Genomic DNA, 24,422 nt, shown 5'->3' on the forward strand with positions numbered 1-24,422 from the left:
TCCAGTAGAAATGAGCATAGAACAAAGTAGATGAATTCCAATTAACACAGAAAGTCCAGTTAAAATTTGATCCGGGTGCAAGTGTGCGAACTCCAAGATCATCATCACTTGATTGTATATGAACATCGATAGGAGAACCTATCCCATCGATGATATACATGGTCCATCTTACTATACAAACCTTGTTTTCTGGTTTTGTAATTGGAAATGCATCTATTGTAACAAGACCAAAAACCAGCAAGATAAACGAGGTTTTCATGTGTGCCATTGACTAGTGATGAGTCTATCACATTCGTATTGAGGCACCTTCATTATATATGGCATTATGTAGGGAGTAACAGATTGAGTAAGTATATGCATAAATAAATAACCTTTTTAGAATCGTATTATTGTAAATATTATATCAATATTAATTATTAATAAATAACCTTTTTAGAATCGTATTATTATAGATATTATATCAATATTACTGTTTTATTGATGACATATTTATGACTTTATAGATTATAAATAATGTCAAGCAGCTAGCCATTTGCTTTTGTGCTGTTTAGACAGAACTTTCTAGACTATAAATAATATTATGGTCGATTTTTTTTAATATAATAGTAAACGTTTTGTTTATTTTTGTATTTATACAACATTTTAAATAAGTTTTGTCAACCACGCATTTTGAAAGAAAAATTGGTAGGTTGATTTCTTAGTAACTTTTAAGATAATATTACAAATTTGGTCCCACTTTTATTGTGTTTCTATAGATATGCTCCAAATAAGATTTGTGTTGATTTTTCGTGGTCTTAGTATATCTTTGGTTTTGATCCCTAAGGTTAATGTCGTCCAAGTTCATCTCTTATGACAATGTTAAATAACCATTTTGCCAATCACATCTTAAATTTTATTATTATTATTATTATTATTATTATTATTATTCTATAGTGGACACTATTATTATTTTAAAAAAAAATCCTTTTTTTCTCACCACCATAAGTCAATAAGTTGTTTCGATGTTCAAAATGAAATCTCAAACACCCTCTTAATCTTAAAATAGATAAAACTTGAGATTACAAATTATTATGCATTGAAAAAAAATACATATATTTTGGCCTATCGACAAGAAAATCACCATCAATATGTTTTTTACAAGTTAACAATCGAAACATGTTATTGTTTGCAGTAACCTAAAAATTAAGCTCAATTGCAAGTAATAGCATGTTTCAACAAATATGACTTATTTATCAAAGCCAAAAATAAGGACTTTTATACATATTTCCCTTCTAAATATGAATATGGTGTGTTTATGTGTATAAAGAACAAACCCAAATTGATTTCTTCCAAAAATCAACCTTGGGTTTGTACATTTGTGTTCATGTGTGTTGGTGACTATGTGCGAAACCTTCAACTCCACATCTCCTTCCTCTATTCTAAAACTTGCAACTCAAACCCAACACTTAAGATTCCTCAAATAGGTATACTCAATATAAAGAACTTTAGAACTAGAGCTACATCATTACATCATTGAGCCATCTCTTTTAGATATTTCTTCATACACATGGGGAAGTACGGATCATTAAAAAGAATGAAATGGAAAATCAAAGTTAGAATGTTTTCTGAAGGAATATGATATTATTTTTCAAGTAACATATCTCAAAGTCAAAATTTTATATTGCATACTCGATCAACAAGTACCCATTTCAGAGTCTTCATGGGGTTACATATATAAGTAAACTCGAACACAAAGTTCAAACACATCTTCTGTTGGTGATTTGATATCATAAATATTAGTTAAGTGTAATAGGATTAAATTTGTTGATCAAAAGTGATCTTGATAAATATTGAACAAGTTAGAATTGTTCAGAGTGCATACTTATTTAAGTTTTCAAGATTTAAAGTACATTGTTATTTAGTGGTGCAGCACTGAACAAACAAGGGTTCGCGGGCAGCGTCCTTGGGAACGAGCTCCAAGGGGGGGCAATTCATGGATGGGGTCGAAAATCCGATTTTTTTTGGGTTATGTTGCAATATTAAAAGAAAATGTATCAAAAATCTGATTTTCAGAAAATGGACTCATTTTGATCCATTTCGTAAGACCCGTTTTATGACAGGTTTTTGCAATTTTATGACAGTTTGCAACTATCTTGTGACAGTTTTCAGATAGGACTCATTTTGACCCATTCTACCCTTGTCACTTCAACAATAAATTCTATTACTTATTCATGTACAATTGGATCCAAATGCTGAAAAAATCATATTTAGAACTCAAAAGATTCATAGATTATAAAATAGTTTATAGTTACAATAAACCTAATTAACACATCGAAGAAATCAACGCAAGAAAGAAAACTCATCTAGATTCCAAATGAAAGTTAGATGGAAAGAGGGAGAAAAAGCTACCAACATACTGAACCTATATAATGTATCAAAAATCTGATTTTCAGAAAATGGACTCATTTTGATCCATTTCCTAAGACCCGTTTTATGACAGGTTTTTGCAATTTTATGACAGTTTGCAACTATCTTGTGACAGTTTTCAGATAGGACTCATTTTGACCCATTCTACCCTTGTCACTTCAACAATAAATTCTATTACTTATTCATGTACAATTGGATCCAAATGCTGAAAAAATCATATTTAGAACTCAAAAGATTCATAGATTATAAAATAGTTTATAGTTACAATAAACCTAATTAACACATCGAAGAAATCAACGCAAGAAAGAAAACTCATCTAGATTCCAAATGAAAGTTAGATGGAAAGAGGGAGAAAAAGCTACCAACATACTGAACCTATATAATGGCTAACACCAACTTCCAATAGTATAAGGGTACCAAATAAAGAAGATGTTGGACGATCGGTATCATTGTCTTTATAGGATGTGTGTGTGAGAGGGAGAAACAGTGTGTGAGTGTGTATGGATCTCATATTTGAATTTAATAAAACTTTAAATTAGATAGAAAAAACATAAAAAATATGAGGGCAATTTAGTATTTTCAGTTTTCCAAATAACCAAATACAAAATGAAAGATGCTCAAAAGAACCATTAATCAAAATTTTTAAGGGTTTGGACTTTTTTTCTGGAAAAAAAACACATACCACAGAGACTATTTTTGTAGTTATGTCTTAAAATTATAAATATAATAATGATTACAGACAAAACTATGAAAATGGTCCCTGTGGTTGTAATTTTTTAGGGTTTTGGTCCAAACATTGATAAATTTGGATAAATTATCATTTTGAACATCTTTCGTTATGGTTTTGGTCCCTCTTAGAACCATTTTGGCAGTTTTTGTCATGATTATATAGGTCTGATCATTCAAAATGCATAGTGACCTATTGAAATTAGAACGATAATAATTATTATAAATTCATATTTTACATAGTAATTTATGGAATGAAATTTCGTAAATATATTATATATTACGATATATTAAACTGTAATGATTTCTATGATTTGTAAAAAAAAAATAAGATAGATATAAACATCTAACTTTATAATATAAAATATATTATATCTAAAACTTTTTAAAAAATAAACTATATTAAAACTAATTGGTAAAAAAATAGAATAGGATGGTACTTGCCTATCTTTAAAAAGAAAAGAATATAAATGAACACGAACATAGGGATGGCAAAAAAAAACCCGAACTCAACGGGGAAACCCGAAACCCGATCATTTCGGGTCGGGTAACGGGTCGTTATCGGGTTTTTTATCGGGTTCGGGGCAGGGAGTGGGTTATCCTCGTCCCGACCCGCCCGCCCCGATTATATATATATATATATATATATATATATATATATATATATATATATATATATATATATATATATATATATATATATAATATGTTCAAAAAATTTTGCTGTTAATTGTTGTACACGTTCAAATATAAAATACTTATCGTGGACAATTTTTTTAGTTATTAACAATCTGGTGTTAATGATCATTTTTATGTGTTTTGACGTATTAAACAAAACTTAAATCAAATAATTTTTTATATAACGTCCAGTTTATTTTATTAAAGTGATGCATCATGTTTTTAATTTAAAAGAGTTGCTAGAACATGTATATTTTATAAGACATTGGGGTACCCTAAAAGAGAATAAAGATTTCGTTATCAGTTGTTGTAAACCCGATAAGATACCCGAAACCCGAAACCCAATGGGGCGCCCCAATAAGATACCCGAAAGTTATCGGGACGGGTTTGGGAATCCATACCCCGCCCCGAACCCGCCTCATTGCCATTCCTAATGAACAAGCATCGTTCCTCTGTGTGTGTGTGTGTGTGTGTGTGTGTGTATACTCCTGAAACTGTAAAAGAACTGAACGAACAGGAACAACACTTGTTAAAGAAATTACTTTAAATGAACGAACATGGGCGCATAAATAAACGAATTTTTTTGATATGTTCGTTCATTTAAGAAATTACTTTATTTATATTCGTTTATTAAGGTGCTAAATGAACATAAAAAAAAATGAATATATTGAACATAAATGAAGAGATTTAAACGAATATAAATGAAAAAAAATAAACGAACATAAAAAGACCCTAAACGAATATAAATAAAGATAAGCGACTATTGACATTCAAACAAAAAAACATACATAAAAACATACTATAACAAATCATACGATAAAAACAATGTAGAAAATATCAATGTTATTTTTTTTAAATCATTACGGTTTAACATATCTTAGATAGTATACATTATTATGTAAAATATGAATTTATAATCATTACTATCATTCTAATTTTAATAGTTCACTATAAATATCGAACAACTGAACTTTTATATATATATATATATATATATATATATATATATATATATATATATATATATATATATATATATATATATATATATATATAATCATTATTATCGTTATAATTTTAATGTTTGAAACCTTTTGAGGATTTAATAAAAACTATTATCATTATAATTTTAAGACAAACATGTAAAAATGGTCTATGTGGTTTCTCATTTTACGTGGCTAATATAAAAACCTTTGAAATTTTGCAGATTTGGACATTTTCAATATGTTTTATTGTGGTTTTGGTCCTTCTTCCGTTAATTTTAACGGCTTGATTATAAACTTTTTTAAAATGATTGTTTTACCCAAGAGACCATTTCTACAACGAAACTACAATGACTATTTCTACATATCTTCTTTTAAATTTTCTTGAATTATTATATATTAATAAATATTATTTTTAATATATAAAATTTATATACTAATAAATATTATTTTATAAGATCATTAATTTCTTTTAATTTAACTTTTTTAATTTCTTTGTTATTCGATTTTTTTATTGGATTACTATATATGAATAAATATGATTTTTAATGTATAATATCTATATAGTAATAAATATTATTTTTTTGGATTACTAATTTATTTTAGTTAATTTTTTTATTGGAATAATTCTTTTTTATTAGATTATTATATATTAAAAATATTATTTTTAACTAGCAAGGTTGCCCATGCTTCGCATGGGTAAGAAGGATTAATGTTAGTGATGCAATGTTACAAAACATAGATAAAGTAGCTATTATAAGTTGCACAAGAAATTTCTTAAAACTTATTTAGCTTTATAAACAATTTTTTACAAAGAAAGGCATTCTTATAAAATCACAAATTCCTTGAAAAATTTACAAAATGAATAAACCATGAAAAAATATATCGAAAATATAATTTACTCTTGCTGTTGATTGCAGATCGACTCCTAGCAAAGAAATCGTCCCAACTGAGTTGACTCGGTTAGTTCTTTTCTTCAAATATTGAGCTCAAACTTTGGTTCCCTCCCACATATGAAAGCAGTCGTTCAAGTAAAAAATATAAACAAACCGAATGTGAAAATGACAGAATTGCCCTTAACAATTGATAAAATCAATGATTACCTTCGGAGCTGAATGTGGCTAAATGGATTTGTTCCTTCATGAAATCCACAAAAAGCATAAATGTCAAAACCATCAGAAAAGTTTTTCTTTTACGTCTTGTTATAAGCATTTGTTAAAAGAGTACTAGAAATAAAGAGATGGGAGAATTTAATATAATTAACATATAATAAGATAGTAGTAAAATACATGAATCACATTATAGTCAAAAGCCATGATAGTATTCTCATGTCTCAACAAATTACCTATCATGTGGATAAGTTTTAAGGATGGAAAATGCTTTCTGGAAACTTGATTATACATACTCATCTACTTTTCCCAGATTATGTATATATTTGTCTCTCTATTTAATCTACCAAGGGAATTGCAATAGGAAAGCGTCATCAAAATTATCATATTACTTGCGATTAAGGATGATATAAGAAGCATAGCTTAAACATTAAAATTGACACAACCAAAATGCATATTCTATAAATAAATTTGCTTATCTATAACTTGCATATAAATGATTCATGAAGTATACAGACCTTCATATAAAAACATAAGAAAGAATTTGACCAAGTCAACATGAAATGATAAACGACCATATTATCAAACACAAAATTTAAGAATATATTCTCATGATTCATGAATTAAATTACAAAAAAAGGAATAGAAAAGTATGAATAATGTTAATAAAAGGAATGCAACGAAGGAGAAGTCCACTTACTGGTGAGAAAACAAAAACCTTTTTCTTCATCTCCATAACAATCTTAAAGGAATCAAACGCTTACAATATGAAGTTATTAATTGTTTATTAACCATCAACTATTTACTTTAACAAATATGTTCATATTAATGTAATGTCTTTATTCACCAATTAGAACTTTACCTCTCCACTCATATCTTGGATTTAAAGCAACGAAATCACTGAATTGCTGGTGAGAAACAATCAATTTAGTTTTAAGAAATTGATTACAGAAGTGGTACTGTTGGTTCGGGACTTACATCAAACACTTGGTGGGCATGATGAATTCTCAAATATTTGAACACTATAGCTCGAAATCAAGTCAAATAATCCTGTGTTGAAAAGAAAAAAATAGAAAAAAAAATGTAGTTCTGCTCACAAGAAAACTCAAATCAATAGTATCACAAGCACAAACATAAACTCATGGTTGAACAGATCATATAAATTGTAGAAAGCGACATCCAACAAAATGCATTAAAAGTGGTAACTCACCTATTTCCCTTTAGTGATGAAGTAGTTGTGAATTCCTCATACTGTTGTCAACAGAAGATCCATGTCAAAGCTTTCAGACTCATTGGAATGTAGCAACGAACTCCATGTCTATAATCACATCTAAAAAATTTAATTGAGATTCAAAAGTATATAAAAGATGATAAAAGAATTAAAGTTACCTGAACGAAATACCTTCTTTTCTTGATTCCAAGAACAGAAATATCTTAGCAGACAACCCATAACAGAAGACCTGAAATCTTTTTTTTTTATGCACTTCAAAAAGATTAAAACTACTGATGAACAAAGATTTAATAATATTAACCAAAAAAGCGTTGAAACACAAAGAGAGAGCAAGGCCTGGAGTTGAATATGCTTTGTAGTTTGATGCAAATATAAGAGGTCATAGCAAGGAATGTAAATTCTTTAAGCTCAAAACTCCAATTTAGAAATTACATACCTGTGGGTGTGGTGTTATTCATGTTGTTTTTGGAGTTATTTACCCATGTGACTGTAGTAGCGGTACAATCGTGCTTCCGCACCTGACCACGAAAATTGAAAGTTGAAGAAGCAAGGTCAGTCTGCAGGTGGACCTACAACTAAGAGTGTTAACATGACGAAGGTGGCCGACTTTTCAAGAAAAATATTAAATTTATGAATAGAAGTGAAAAAAGTGAACTCCTTACCTGGTTAGAAGTTGTTAATTGAAGTGCTGCTAGACAGTAATGATGGTGGAGAGCAAAGGAAGATCGACTGGTGGAGTTTACATAAGAAGACGGTGCAGGTGGAAGATATCGATTTGCGTCGGTAGCATATAGGGTTCAATTGCTTCGATGTTGGCCGATGACGGCCAATACCATCGCCTGAAAACGCATGTCGCTTCCTATCTCAGCCTCCACGTGCCACCGACGACCCCCGATTTCTACTGGTGAACCCATGTCGTTTCTCACGGCTTAGATTGTTTTCATCAGGAGTATACACGAAGGAACTGTAGAGAAGGATCCAGCCACCTGAGAAGTATGGACTCGGCTCTGTTTCCCACGGAACCCTAATCAAATAGAAAAACCCATCCGGATCGATCTACTGTCTCTTCCTGTCGACTTCTTACAAAAGAAAGAGAAAAAAAAGTTTGGATGAAAAGCGGTGGAAGGAAGAAAGAGAAGAGAACGTTTGGATAAGGCGGTGGAAGGAAGAAATTGGAAGTACTGATCAACGTAGGCGTATAAGGTGAAGAGGCATTAAACATATCGGAATTTGATTGGGTAAAAAAACGTTGAGGCAAAGCAGAAGCAAGCACGTGTACATACAGCAGATATTCACAAAACTAATCCAGACTTTTAAAAAATAATAAATGAATAAAAATAAAAAATTACTGTATTTCCTAAAAAGAAAAGGGTGAATTATGGTGATGAACATTACTGCAACAAAACGTATACTTGAAGGAACATTTTTGACAAATCCGCAACAAAAGTACATAGGTGGATAATTTTAATATATAGTATAATATATAATATTGATATCCTAATAAATATTATATTATTGGATTATTAATTTCAATTATTAAGTTTTTTAATTTTTTTTTTGGAATAAATTATTTTTATTCGATTATTACTTTTAATTTATTATTTTCTTTATATAATAAATGCTATTTTGTCGGATTATTAGTTTATTTTTATTGTATACTATTCATTCTTTTTAATTTTAGTAGTTTCACCACAAAATCACTAGAATACGCAAAAGCTAGCGTTGCCTCTCATCATCGAAAAGCGTCGGGATTACCATAAAACATCTTCATCGGAGGTCGGAGAGAACCCCACCAACCTTTTCCAAACAATGATGACAGTAGTCACCTGCGATAACACCACTACCATCACCCGATCACCACCACCATTTTTAATGTTTATATGAGTTCGTTGTGCATTGTGCAGGGTATGGAGGATTCTAGCGAATTGTGACGAGGTTGTTGCAAGTGGTTACCGGTGATGTTGGGTGGAAAAAGTTAGTAGGGTTTACGTCGGACCTCCGATGAAGGTGTTTGGCGGTGATCCTGACGATTTTCGTTGATTAGAAGCGGCACTTTTGCGTATTCCGACAACTTTGTGGTGGAACTAATAAAATAAAATAAGATTAATATTATACAACAAAAATAAATGAATAATACAATAAATAATATTTATTATATAAAAAAATAATAAATTAAAAGTAATATTCCAATAGAAAGGAATTAATCCAAAAAAAGAAGTTAAAAATTTAACTAAAAGAAATTAATATTGTGATTATGTAATATTTATTAGGATATAAATATTATAAATTAAAAATAATATTTATTAATATTTAATAATCCAATAAAGAAGAAGAATCACTCCAATAAACAAAATTAACTAAAATAAATTAATAATCTAATATAATAATATCTATTAATATATAAATATTATATATTAAAAATGATATTTATTCATTTATAATTATCCAATTAAAATATCCGATGAAAAGGAAATTAAGAAAAATATTTAAAAGAATAATAATATAATAAAACAATATTTATTAATATATAAATAGTATATATTAAAAATAACGCTTATTAATATATAATAATTCAATAAAAATAAAAATAAGATATGTAGAAATGGTCTTTGTAGTTTGGTAGTAGAAATGATCCTTATAGTGAAATAGTCATTTTAAAAAAATTAACAACCGAGTTGTTAAAGTTAACGAAAGAACGACCAAAATCATAACAAAACATGTTGAAAACGATTAAATCTATAATTTTTCAAAGGTTGGAACCTTAACCACATAAAATGAGATATCACATGGAGCATTTTTGCAATTTTATCTAATTTTAAGGTTATCACATGGAGCATTTTTGCAATTTTATCTAATTTTAAGGTTTGAAACCTTTTTAAGGGTTTGATCAAAATTATATGAAATTACATTATTATTTATGTCTTTTTACTTTTGCATATTTAGGCTCTTCAAAAAATCTTGAATTTTAAAATAATATTAATAGTAATACACATAATAATATCTATTATCTATTATAATTAATATATACAGATAAAATTAGTAGTAAATATACATAATAATACATATCTATTATAACTAATATATAAGGTAAATTATTATATTAATGAAACTATAATATAGCGTATAGACTTATGGGGGGAGGTGCAAACAATATTGTCATTCCTTAGTACTCTTACTCTTATAACGACGGTCAATCAAAAGCAATACAATATTGTCAGAATAAAAAAATAAAAAAACACATATAGATCTTTGTTCTTAAAACCACAATCAATCAATGTTATTTTTTTTTTCTTGGGGTGAAAACACAATCTCATATCAGTAAAAAGACAAACTAGATGCTAGCATATAAGGCAATGGGTAATCATTTATATCACCAACTAATTTTAGAAATGGAACATCATTGTTTTTCTTTGTTGAGCATGGTTGGGTTAGTAGCGATCCTAACAAATGGTATCAGAGCTATGGTCGTAGCCCGTATCATGTGGTCGGCGCAGGTGGTGCAATCCCCAGTAATTTCTAGTCCAACGAAATTGATCCTGAAGCCTTGTATCGAAAGTCTTCATGATAACCCACGTCGGGTGAGCGTGTCCCAAGAGCATCATCGGTATGAAAAAGGATCGGATATGATGAACAGTCATTGAAAGAAGGCCAAGGGTGCAACTTGGGTTTAAGAGTAAGATTGTTGGGGTGCAAACTCAATCATCAGTAAAAAGAGAAACTAGATGCTAGCATATAAGGCAATGGGTAATCCCTTCTATCACCAATTGATTTTTTTTTTTTTTTTGAACAGCCAAATATTATAAAACGAAACTAGCAAGAAGCTAGAAATTACAAAGAAATAGATAGAATTGGAGTTTTAAGCCAATCAACCCAATTAGTTTTAGTTTTAAAATTTCTAGAACTAAACCAATTATAAGAAAAATCAACTATATCTTCAAAAATCCGGTTTTTAATCGGATTAGAATCTCCGAAAATGATACCATTACGATATCTCCAAATCACCCATAATGTCGTTTGAATAATAGTCTCCAAAATCGTCTTTTTATTACCCGAGATCGAAACCGTATCCAACCAAAAAAATAGATCATGTAGTATATCCACACTCGGAAGCACCAAATCTACCCATCTAAACACCCTTTGCCAGATAACATAAACTTCTTCGCATAAAAAGAAAACATGATATGCATTTTCCACCTGTTTATCACATAAATGACAAAGCAATGAAGGGATATCCAAACCTTTGATGCTAAGATTCCACCTGGTAGGTAAACGATCAATTAACAATCTCCAAATAAATATGTTTACCTTTCTAGGAACGAAGTGATTCCACCTAGTCACAAGAGTACCATCTGGTAAGCACTCATTATCAATATGCTTTCTAACTTCATTCACATTGAAATTGAGAGCACCATTCAATTCCCAACACCAATCGTCTTCCTCTAGGTTCGGTTGAAAGGATCGAATCAACAATAATAAGTCTTCAAATTGACTTTGTAAAGCTCCAGTTTCAAAATTACAATTCCAAAGCCAATACCAACCATCTTCCCATCTCTCCGCTATAGAACAATTACGATTTTGCTCTAGATAAAACAAACGTGAAAAACGATCTTTTAAAGGAATATTACCTATCCAAGTATCTAACCAAAATCGAGTGGTTCTTCCATTCCCTACCATCATCTTGATACACGAAAAATGAATTATACCCCTTTCATGCATGGTATTAATGGAACCAATAATACGAGACCAAACCCCCAAAGTCGTAACTCTATAACTACTACAACAAACACCAATCAGATAATCATACAGAGCTGAGATCACCTTAACCCATAAAGAATTTTTTTTCTTTAACAAACTTCCAACGCCATTTTTGGATCAAAGCAAGATTAATAGCCTCAAGACTACCAAAACCGAGACCTCCTTTCTCCTTGGAAGCCAACACCAAAATTCTAATTAACCCAAGAAAGTTTTTTAGAACTCCCATCACATCCCCAAAAAAATTTAGCACGCATGGATTCCAAATATTTCCTAACCTGCACCGGCATCAAAAAAAGGGACATATAGTAGTTCCCTAACGAACCCAGAACAGAAGTAATCAAAACTGATCTACCACCGATAGATAACATATTTTCCTTCCAATTTGATAGTTTTTTCTAAAACTTGTCAATTATTGGCTTCCAACCTCTAATCAAAGCCATACTAACACCCACGGGTAAACCCAGGTAAGAAAAAGAAAGTTTAACAGGTCTACAACCAGTCATGGTAGCAACCGACATAACCTCGCCAAAATCGACCCCTATACCAAAAAGATTAGATTTATGAAGATTTATTCTAAGACCCGAAGCATAGAAAAAACAATCAAATAAACGAACCAAGCAGATAACATTCTCTCTAGACCACTCTCCCATAAGCAATGCATCATCCGCATAAAGAAAGTGAGAAAGCGTCAAAGATCCAATTTTTATACCTCGAAAAACACCAGCCTCCATAGCATCTGTAATAGCAACATGAAGACCCTCCATTATAAGAAGGAACAAAAACAGAGATAAAGGATCACCTTGACGAATGCCTCTCTGAATAAAAGATTCTTCTGACGGGCTCCCATTTACAAGGACCGAAGCCTTGCTCGAGAGAAGACAACCACAAACCCACGAGATCCATTTGGAACCAAACCCGAGAAAAACCATAATTTGTAACAAATAATCCCAATTGACCGAGTCATAAGCTTTCTCAAAATCAATTTTAAAGATCAAAAGTTTCTTCTTGAATCTCTTATGCCAATCTATAATTTCATTGACCATAAGGGGGCCATCAATTATTTGACGACCTTTAACAAACGTCGTTTGTTCTCTACTAATAATTGAATCCATAACTGTCGCAATCCGCAAAGCCAAAAATTTGGTTATAATTTTATACTGAGCACCAATTAGACTGATATGACGAAAGTCTGTAACCAACATAATAAAAGAATAATTACATCCAAATGGAATTTTTCCAGGTATAAAAATTGATCAAGATTTGATCAAACATGATTCAAATTCAACTGCTAGAGCAGTATTGATATCAAAACTAGGCTACATCCAAATGCAATTAGGGGATTTCGTTTTTTTCTATTTTGATGAATCTTCTTTGGAATTAGCTTAATAAAATCACTAATTGATTTTAAAAAATGAAACCTCATTGTTCTTCAATGTTAGAACATGGTTGGACTAGTAGTGAATCTAACATCTTTTTATCCCTCTTGTTTCTCTCACACAATCAACGCTTCTATTCTTCTTTAAGCTAAAATGAGTCTCTTGTACCCTATGAATTTTATGAAGGGACGTAAAAGTGATGTGCTAGTTGATTACTTTTGGTTATAATGTTTTTTTGTTATTAGATCAAGTGGAGGGCAGAATCCCGAAAGTTTGAGTTCCTGGAGAAATCGAATGCTATCCTCAGATGATTGGGGCTGTTTGATTTCTCTGTGACCTAATCCGGTCATAACTTTTATCTGACTTGGTCCGAGTTAGGCTGTTTGATACCAAGGTCTTTGCTCTTACTCGGTCAGTAGAAGGCTAATAAATGGCTAACAAGGTCCTATAAAAATATATAGTTGAACGAGACATAACTCTTATTTTCCCTCTTTTTCCCTTGTGTTCCCGCCTCTTCCCCCTTTCTAACAAGCTTATTCTCCACCTCTCCTCATTAATTTTCATCTATTCCTCTCAATGCGTTTATTCCTCTTGCTGTATCTTCTTCGGTACAAATCTTCTCATTAAGAAAATTTGTGCTTGAAATCAATTTTCTTAATGCTTGAAATCATGAAGGGTTGGTGATTAATTCGATCATAAGTCATCATTTAAGTCAAAGAATTCGGATTATGTTTGGATTTGATCAAACGTGATTCAAATTCAACTGCTAGAGCAGTATTGATATCAAAACTAGGCTACATCCAAATGCAATTAGGGGATTTCGTTTTTTCTATTTTGATGAATCTTATTTTATGAAAATAGATTTGCTATAAATTTGTGCTTTGAAAGTGGTATCCTTTCCAATTTAATATCAGGCTATACATGTGTGTGTGTGTATATATATATATATATATATATATATATATATATAGAGAGAGAGAGAGAGAGAGAGGTTGTAACTTGTAAAGATTATTTGTCTATAGTTGATTTATGTGTTCTAATATTATTAAATCCAAATCTCTATGGACTTATCGAATGTGTAAGATTGATAAAATCTTTTATATATATGTTCTTAAAAACAAAGAACTTTGATATTGAAAAATCAAAACATATGTGGGCTAACATGCTTTAATGGAGAAAAGCATTTGGTATTGACAATATCTTTCAGGATTTTGAGTTCAATGAGCTGAAAGAAGTTCTGGAACATTATCCTTAAGGGTATCATGGTATAGATAAAGAAGAAATGCCTATTTATATAGAGTTATTAGGAAAAAGATGATCCATATAAGGTTATATTAATGACAACAATGAAGAGATACGTAATAAATCATGTGCACCTGTTTGAGAAGTCTACTTCCATCAGGTTTCCTACTTGTTCTTTAGTTGCACATAAGCATAATGATTTCAGTGTTCTTTTTCTAAAATATGTAATTGATTTTTGTGTGTTTCTTTGTTTTTGCCGGGAGATTAAAGATCAAATTCAAAGCCCCCGCAACCAAGTTGCAAGGTTGATGGAACAACAATTGCATAGGCTTGAGATTAATTGTATATGGGACTTGCTTTTCATAATTAATGAAATCCTTGTTTTTTGTGTCATTTTTGAATATGTTTTTCTATTATTACATTATAATTTTCAAAAACCCATGTCATTGATTTCTTTTTTATTGTTTGGTGAAGAATACTTTGCACTATTTTGCTTTTATAAGTTTTATATTTAGTGGAGAGATTATAATCAAGTTTTGTTTGTTTTAACATGAGAGATTGAATGTTTTTATTTAAAAAAATGTAATGTTATAAATTAAACGGTAAATCATGAAGAAATTATTATCAAAAATATTGTTTGAGGGTAATATAGTCATTTTGCATTATCAGTCAACTGCAAAATCAAATAACAAGCTTGAGTCAGAAGTTAACTCAGTCAGAACCTCTAACGCAGAAGGCTTCTAACTTAGTCAACTCTCACCCAGTTAGCAACTATCAAATAACCACTTAGTTTGCTTTTGGATCCTTGTTTCTGCAATGTGTTTAATGATAATAGAAATTTATGCCACGTTTGGTATGGTTGAATGGTGGTAGAAAAGGAATGTATGAAAATAGTTTTTGCCTTTAAATAAATATGTCATTCGATAACCTCAAAAAACATGTACAATGAGGGGTAGGGGGATATAAATGCATGGTGATGCCATCGTATTTTCATTCATTTATGAAAACCAACACATATTTCATTCATTTTGGATCAATTTATGTTTCTTTCACACAATAACCTCAAATCAGTATATTGTTCCCTTATCATTTTTCTATGAAGGTGTGTAGCAACTATCTGCAACTAGTTAGATTGTTTCAGGTTTATATTGTTGTGTTGAGTATTAATGTAATGTTTTTGTTAATTGATCAGGTAGAGGGTAGAAGTCGGAAGGATAGTAGATCTTTGGCTTCTCATACTGGATTTAGACTTCAAATCCATCATGTTGGAGTTAGAGCAATCAAATATAACCGAAGGTGAAAATCCAAGTTTTCTTCAAGCTTACTTCTGATATGAAAATCCAAACTTTCTCTAACGCCACCTCCTCTTTTCTGGTCCAACCCCGAGTATTTTTTTTACCATGTCCTTTGTTTTGTCTTCTACTAGGTGTTGGTTGAGTTTCTTGGATCCTTTCGCCGTTGTCATTGTCAAGGTTTGTAGGTTGGAATTGAGAAAATATGACTTGAGTTTGGGGTTGAGATGGTTGTACTTGAAATTGTTGAGACTGAGAATGTTATAATTGAAAAGCTTGAATTGTTGTGGTATAGGTTGTTGGAAGTAGTTTGGTGGTATAGATGGTTGTTGAATAGAAGTTGTTGAACTAGGAATGTTAACATTTACACCTAAAATACCAACATGTGAATATAGATCATTCAGAATGTTTGGAATGGTTGGAATATTTTGATTTGGATCAATAATTTAAAGAAAATATAAAGATATAGAAAGAAACTGCCGTGTTTATAGTGTGAAATGTATATAAAATAGTTGGTATTTATATGTGAAATGTGATATGGTTTAAACATAACAATTAAATAATTTTTTTCAATATATCAACATGTATATAGCAAGGGTCCATTTTGAGTCAACCAATCATATTCTCCATGAACGTTTGTGAAGCTAGCCAAACCACAACACGATTACGGCTCCTTGGACCGGTGTTCACGCATAGGAAAGTCCACTACATCGGCTCACGTAAGAATCCCCTCCATATCACGCAATACCATGTAGTCATATTAATTGTTTTCTCTAAATAATCTAAGATTTGAAATTTCATTAAACAAACTATACCATTTGGATATTTAATATACTATTTATATGATACATGTTACTTAGTGAAATTTCAAATTATGGAGTGGAATTTTTTTTGTAAGCTACTTAAAGTGCGGATTTTGCACATGTTATTTAGTGAAACTTAAAACTAAGGAGTGGAACTTTTTTCTATATAGTAAAAAGGACTTTGGTACCTCAAAAAACTAACTCTACTGTAACAATTCAATTCAAATAAGATACCTTCACATACCTTTACATACAAAATTTTATATATGAGCATTGACAACATATCTTCATATAGAAAATCATGGACCCTTGTCTTCAAACAGAACTTTATAAAAACGTTTCCTTTCCTCAGGATCAAAGATGCCACCAAGATCACCATCTTCATCAGAAAGTTCATGAGCATCAACAGAGTCCTTCTTCTTCTTCCCTACTTTTGTTTCCATCATATCCATTCCTTTCTTTCTCTTTTTTTCTAAATTCAACAAATGGTGTCTCCTATTATACTCATGAACTCCCTCTTGCATCAATTCCCCAAATTTATCCTTCACAACAACAAGTGGATCTTTGTGGACAAGTTCTGACCCTTTATACCCTTCTCTAAGCACAACCGTATAAATTTGATACTTATTCGAAACATAGAATATTCCCGGATGCTTTAAAAGCAAAACATTCAACTTCTCAGGTAAACACAACTCCCTCTTCAAATGACCCAATTTCATAATCGATGCTTTCTTCCATAATGTAAGTGACAAAAACTCATGAATCACACCAATTCTTCTCTTGTCCTTTTCCAACTCTCTATCATTCACATAAGGTGAAATGTAAGGAGAGGAATTGAATTCATTAAATCTTTCCCATGATTTCACCCAAGATAAAGGTAATGAACATTGGAATGACGGATTCCGACCATTTTCTTGAGCTGTTTTCTCAACAACGGAAACAGCCAACTCTGGATTCCATTTCATGAGTTCGATTTCCATGGAAGTTTTTCTTCCACTATAATTAACTACACGAAACATATCAAGATGTTTTGGTATGATTCTTATTAGATAATCATCTGGTAACCCTAAATTTCTTTTGAACTCGTTTAACTTTGAGACACTGAGTTTATGATTACAAATCATCATTAACAACTTTGCTAATCTTTCAACGACTACAGATTCTTGCATATCTTTTATGGATTCTTCTTCTTGTACTAAAGAAAGCATCTTTTTAGTAAGTTGACAATGGTATTCATCGTTTTCTAAGAACACTTCAAAGCAACAGGGGTATTTCTTAAGCCAATTCATGGCTTTTCCTTGAAGATCAAGAGTTTTGAACTTTTTTTGGAGGTAATTAACTGATGCTACATGATCTGGACATCGCAAGATTATGTTTTTAATCTGGTTGTTTATGATCCATCTATGGTTTCTTGTTAAGGCTGCTTCAAGATCTGGATCTTTTTTCATTGACCAAAGGGAGAATCTTTGGAGAAGATGAAGATTCCATAAAGGGAAACGCATCAAAGAAGTTGGGAATTTTTGTTTCTGCAGATAGATATTCATCACCATTTTCCCACTTTGTATCTTCATTGTTTTACATAGACCTAACTCTGTTTATTATAATAAGTAAGATACATGTAACAATATTCAAGAATCAATGCAACAGAATTTCAGGAAACATTCAGGTACATAACAGTTTTATTTGTATGCCCTGATAATCATATCAATAAAATGCATGGAACCCTAGAAATAGCAAAGTACGTCAAGTAATTCAATTTTGAAACCAATAGTGTTTGGTGATAACATTAATTGTCCCTAGAAATTTTAGATCTTTTATAAATTGTTTCTAATAAGTAATACTTTTTACGATACATGATTTGAATAATTGTTTCTAATACATGTTGGGTTTGATTTTGGGGCTTCTTATATGCTGATCGGGAGATTCATTTACAAGTTTTTGGATCCTGAGCGAATTTTTCAGTAGTATGGTATGGAATGGAGAGAGTATTGTTTGATTTGGTTTTCGTATTATGATTCTGAAATCAGTAATTAACTTCTAATTGCTTGAAAAAAATCTGAAACAGAAATCACTACCATCTGGAACAGAAATTAAACAGAAATCAAATCAGAAATCTGAAACACATTGAGAAGTCTGAAATAGCTTACCGGAGAGGCTGAGACCGGCATCGCCTTGACCTTGAAGAAGGAGGCCGGCCGGCAGCCGCTTGAGCTTGAAGAAGAAGGCCGGACAGAGAGAGAGAGAGAGTCAGAACTGAGAAATAGTTACTGTATCGGCGTCCTGCGACAATGGCTTCATTTCGTCCGTCTTGAGCTTGATAGTTGAGAGTTGAGTCTTCGAAAGAAAGCGGCGCACCAGGATACTGATGACGATGATGATAAGAAATTAGAAACTAAAATAATTATAAATCAAATATGATTTTTTTTTTTTTTTTTTTTTTTTTTTGTTAAAAAACAAAATATCTCATTCTTAATTTTTTAATATCATATTCATTTCTATAAACCTGTAATATCATATTTATATAAATTTTCTTTATAATTTTTAATAGTTAATAATCATTTTTATATTTTATAACTACAAAGGATTCCCTGGCGTTGCCATGGTCGAAATGTATTGCTTTGTAAAGTAAAATAGCATGTTGAATTGCATTGAGATAATCTAATAAAGGAAGATAAACAATATCATCTAATTACATAAGTAAGGAAATTTAAATCATTATTTCCTGCAATAAATGAGAAAAATAAATAATTGGTCTCACAAATTGAACTTTATTGTCATGTATGGCAGCGACCGGAAAACCAATTTGGAAAATATAGACCGTTGGTTTTTGTCCGTTAATGTGAGGGTGATTTAGTCTTTTCAGGTAGTAGGGACTGAATTTGTGACCACGGATAAACCATATGGACCATTTATGTAATTGGTGATGGCAAATGGTGGGTGGCTTTATGGTAGTGGGTGAGCATTTTCTAATAAACTAAAACATTATTTTAAAACCAAAAAGAGAAATATAAATTAATAAAAACAATCGGATTAGGAGTAAAAGAGTAATTTCATTTTCCTTCGTCGTCCTCAATGTCTTAAATCTGGTAAACCACAGGGACCAATCGTGTAATTTTTTCTAACAACAACAACAATAATATTAATAATAATAATAATAATACCAACTAATAAAGTGACAATTAAACGAAAACATAGGAACTTACGATGCCACAAATAACCAATGGAAGTAGAGGGACCAAAAAAAGACAAAAATGAAGCAACTTTAAAATGACTAAAATATAGTTGAGGGACCATTTCTGCCAAAAAAATATTAATATGAGTAAATAGTAATAATATGTAATAAAATGGGAGAGTTATGAAAAATTCAAACGAAAGTGAAATGATTATTTGTGAACAAAGGCATAAAGGTGAAGGATCAATGTGGTAACACTAATTCAAAGAATTTAATTCAACCAAGGACCAAAATTAACAAAAAAAAAAGTAGTTTACCGTTAAATTTTTTCATAACTTTAATATATATATATATATATATATATATATATATATATATATATATATATATATATATATATATATAATAATTAAAATTTTTAACCATATTATCATTTATAATAATAATAGAACATGTATTTTTAAATTGTTTAAATGTCATTCTCTTAACAAACAAAAAAATTCGTCTTCAACCATCTCTATGGAATGCATAAATTGATTGTTTAGTTTTTGTTAGTGAATATTTTCATAAAGGATATTTTAGATATTATTATGAATATTTTTTATATTTAAGAAGGATATGTATGGTATTTTGGTATTTAGGAATGACATATATGATGTTTTGATGTTAAAGAAAAGCATATACGATATTTTAAATTTTTTATAAAGGGTAAATATGATATTTAGAAATTAAGTTGTGCAAATATAATATTTTGATGTTTAATAAGGGTATCTATAAAATTCTCTCATTTAATAAATAGAAAAAATTAGTGAAGTTAATAAAGGTAAATATGATATTTAGAAATTAAGTTGTGCACTCGTACTTTGTGGTATGATTTTTTTGGGTTCCGTCACTAACCATCCAAAAACACTACTATACCTTTTTTTTCTTTGTGTCTTATATTATTATTTTGTTTATTTTTAAAATAAGATAAAAATATAATGTTTCACCTCTTTCTTGATCCCTTTTTAAACCTTGGTCTCTATTTATGACCTTCCCTAAATCATATTGTACTTCACTTCACCATCGATATGAAGAAAGGGTATCAACAAAGCCGTTTCAAACATATTTTAGGTTCAAAGCGAGAGAAAAAAATGGGCATTTAAAAAACACAAATGTTATCAAGTTTTTTTATAATAAATCAATAATTAAAAGGAAATTATTTGTACTATTTTCTAAATATAATAATTTCCATAAAAAAATTTGGATCCCTTTAAAAGATGGGTCTGGATGGTCGCTCCTATCGTCCACCCTCTAGGACGGGCCTGGGTATCAAGATGGGGAATGGTGGTGTCGATGTTAGTGGAGGAACTAGAGGGATGAGATGGAAAAAATATACAAATATTTTGTATTTGTTGGAGTTTTGTGTTCATTGGAGTTTGGTGGCAGGCATTTTAGGAAAGGCATGATAGTGGTCATTAATAATTTATATAGGAATGGTAACGGGACGGGTTCGGGGCAGGGTAAGGTTTTTCAAACCCATCCCGATATTTTTCGGGTATCTTATCGGGACGTCCAATCGGGATTCGGGTTTTCCCATTGGGTTTCGAATATTATATTGGGTTTACAACAATTCATAACGAAAATATATCTATTTTGATTTATCGCAACATTTTAAAAACATATATCACAGCAAATCATCATTAAGGCTCATGAAGTATCTATTATTAATATATAATTAATTATAAGTAATTAATTGTACCTTTTTTTGCCGTACAACATGTTATTCATGAATCATATAAATTTTTTATATTAATATTTATATTTTGTACATGAGAAAATTTGTTTTTATACCCATGTCGTATTTACATGGTTTAATAAAAAAGTACCTAATAATGTTTTTAGTTCCAACATAGAAAACGCATCCAACCTAAAAAAATTAAATTTATTAAAATCGATTACAGACAACTAAATAATATGTTAACTAATTTCTATTTTTGAAAAAAGTGAATTTTTATTTAATCGCAAAATTTATAGATTGAAATAAAAACATAAACTTTTTTAAGAAACCAATTTGATGTTATATAGCTATTTTCCGTTTCTCATGGTTAAAACTTTAATTTTAAAGATTTAACTTGTAAATAAAAAGGCATAATCCATAATATATTTCAAATTATATTTCCAGACTATAACCATAAAAACGTATGTGTATCCCAGTTTCACTCTTCCAGCCTGACATTCACGCGTCTGATTATCACTTATATTTGGCTTGTCGTGACCAAATCTCATATTTGATTTCTACATTTTGGGTGTCAGCGATCTCATCATCGTTGGCGTTGCTATGTAAATAGAGCTTAGGGAAGAAAGATATGGGGAAGGAGATCAAACGCCCTTGAAAAGGTTATGAAGAAAAAATGGTGGACGGTGGCGACCTTGTGGAGTGATTTTTTTATGAATTGGCGATACTGATGGGTTATAGTTTAACTGATGAAGTTGGGGCGACGATGAGGTCACACGAGTCTATTTATTGTTTAAATTTTGATTTTGATGCAATATTAAATCTTGATTTTTTACTTGATTCCTACGAAAAATTCAAAATTTATACAGGAAATTTACCAAATTTTCACACAAAATTAAATGCTAATTGTTTTCTTATACTTATTTATTTAAAACAAAACTTCAATTTACTAATATACCAAATGTACCCTTATAGAAAGAGACTCTTAAGTTGGATTTGTAACATTTAGTAAAAATAGTAGGAAAAGAAATCAAAATTCTAAAATTGTTAATCTTAAATATTACTAAAAGAGAAACTTTATGACATCATCTTAAATAATCTGGACCATTGATTGTATTTCAATCTTATTTTTTCCACCCTTAGATCAAATTGTTGACATCATCTTCCCCATATGGAATGTATTTAATTCCAATAAATGCTTTCCAATCATCAATCAATAACTTACATTCGTTGAAATTGAATGTATTTAATTCCAATAAAAGCTTTCCATATTTTACATCTTGAATTTTCAGTTATGAAGATTTTAATATGATCAATTTTAAAAATATATTACTAACAAATCATTTCAATCAAGGTCTTAATACCAACCATTAATATAAATCCGTTTATATTAGTAAACCAGTAATATAAAATCTTTTTTATTAGGAAATCATTAATACCAAAAAATCATATTCAAATTATCACATACATATACGATTCATCATTGAATCCGCGACTCACATTTATTTTCAATCGTTTCTTTTCTTCAAACATTCCCCTACAACATCGTTAATATTGCTTATAGCTTCCATCATCATTCTCTGCTATCAACATTCACTCTTGTGCGCTAGAAGGTTAGTACCTTCTTTCGCTTTTTATATTTTTTTCGATCATTTTTTGTTCCTATATCAAATGTATGTATTCATATATTTTGATTTTCTTTATCACAAATTACATAAAATCAGTTAACTACTTTTATGAAACTTTTCAAATAAACATGAAAAGGTATTAGGTACCTTTAACAAAACAAAAATTAACTATCCTTGGAACTGACATTAATTACGAAAATGTTACTTTTATATATTAGAGATGATTATGATTTTATTTTTTAATTTTTATGTCATAAGAATCCGGTTAATTTTGGCATGATTTTAAAATATCATTGAAATTATTATGTTTTTATATATTATATCAACCTACTTTTTTTTTTGTTGTTGTTTTTTTTTTTTTTTTTTTTTTTTTTAATCTTCGTATAGTAAGAATAAAATTTATTAATTTACACAACAAATATAAATATTTCAAATTTTGTAATATTATTATATCTTACAAAATACAACTCCTTCCAAAAATAAATTTTCGTCAGTAATTTCATCCATAATTTCAACAAATTTAAATTTGTATTTTCTTTATATATATATTTTTTTAATGATCCTGATTTTTTTTCTCCAAAAGTATATCAAACATTTACGTTTTAGATAATGCTGTCCTATTATAATTATTATTTTCCAAAAATATATCTGTTTAATGAGGAATTTGATATAATAAAGGAAGTGAATGTTAATTAAAATGAGATATATATTCCATAATTATTACATGAATTTATTAAAAAAATTAATATCAATGTGTAAATATTAAACATTTTTAAAGTGAAATTTCAGAATACATACAAACGATAATGTTGTACAATGAAATATAAAATTGAATAGACTGAAAAAAAAAACACTATTAAAGCAGTCAATCTTGAAAATAACATAGTTATGAAAAATTATAAAGTAGGATTGAAATTATAAGATATTAGGAGATTTGTAAAAAGTACATTTAGTAAAAGCGTTACGGTTATTTGGAAAAAATAAAACTGTTAAGATTAGTGAAAATACAATATATAAACTAAATTATCATAATAGTAATGAAATGTCATTATTTGATATTTCATATAATTGACAGATATATCAAATTAAATTGATATACTAAAATTATTCAAAGTTGCACCAAAACTAATGCAAAATTTTTGCGAATACTAAATAAATAAGAACAAACATAAAAGCTAGCATTTATATTTATAATCAATTTAAAATAAACCAATCATGATTTAGAAAAGAATCTCCATTGATGATATACTAAAATTAAATCTATATAACATTTAACATTTTATAAATTATATTACATAACTTTA

The 24,422-nt window shown here is 29.7% G+C and overlaps 1 protein-coding gene and 1 long non-coding RNA gene across 7 annotated transcripts; both read right to left on the reverse strand.

Annotated features, from left to right (window-relative positions):
* Window positions 1-5,566: 5,566 nt before the first annotated feature.
* On the reverse strand, window positions 5,567-8,341 carry LOC144997798 (uncharacterized). 6 transcript variants are annotated; one of them, XR_013659946.1, is made up of 5 exons: window positions 7,796-8,340; window positions 7,570-7,702; window positions 7,292-7,362; window positions 7,113-7,220; window positions 5,567-6,952 (listed from the first exon to the last, which is right to left on the reverse strand). It is a non-coding gene; the product is annotated as an uncharacterized LOC144997798 (long non-coding RNA). The 6 variants fall into 6 exon arrangements; XR_013659943.1 differs by having other exon boundaries at window positions 7,292-7,369; XR_013659947.1 differs by having other exon boundaries at window positions 7,292-7,690; window positions 7,796-8,341.
* An 8,403-nt stretch (window positions 8,342-16,744) lies between these two features.
* LOC144998166 (Ubiquitin carboxyl-terminal hydrolase family protein) lies at window positions 16,745-18,963 on the reverse strand. Its single transcript, XM_078957987.1, has 2 exons — window positions 18,749-18,963; window positions 16,745-18,192 (listed from the first exon to the last, which is right to left on the reverse strand). The coding sequence occupies exon 2, from the start codon at window positions 18,170-18,172 to the stop codon at window positions 16,901-16,903; it is 1,272 nt and encodes a 423-aa protein (XP_078814113.1). The 5' UTR covers window positions 18,173-18,192; window positions 18,749-18,963; the 3' UTR covers window positions 16,745-16,900.
* Between the last annotated feature and the right edge of the window lie 5,459 nt (window positions 18,964-24,422).

Source organism: Lactuca saligna, chromosome 5 (genome assembly GCF_052625555.1).
Source record: "Lactuca saligna cultivar CGN05327 chromosome 5, ASM5262555v1, whole genome shotgun sequence".
Classification (NCBI taxonomy): domain Eukaryota; kingdom Viridiplantae; phylum Streptophyta; class Magnoliopsida; order Asterales; family Asteraceae; genus Lactuca; species Lactuca saligna.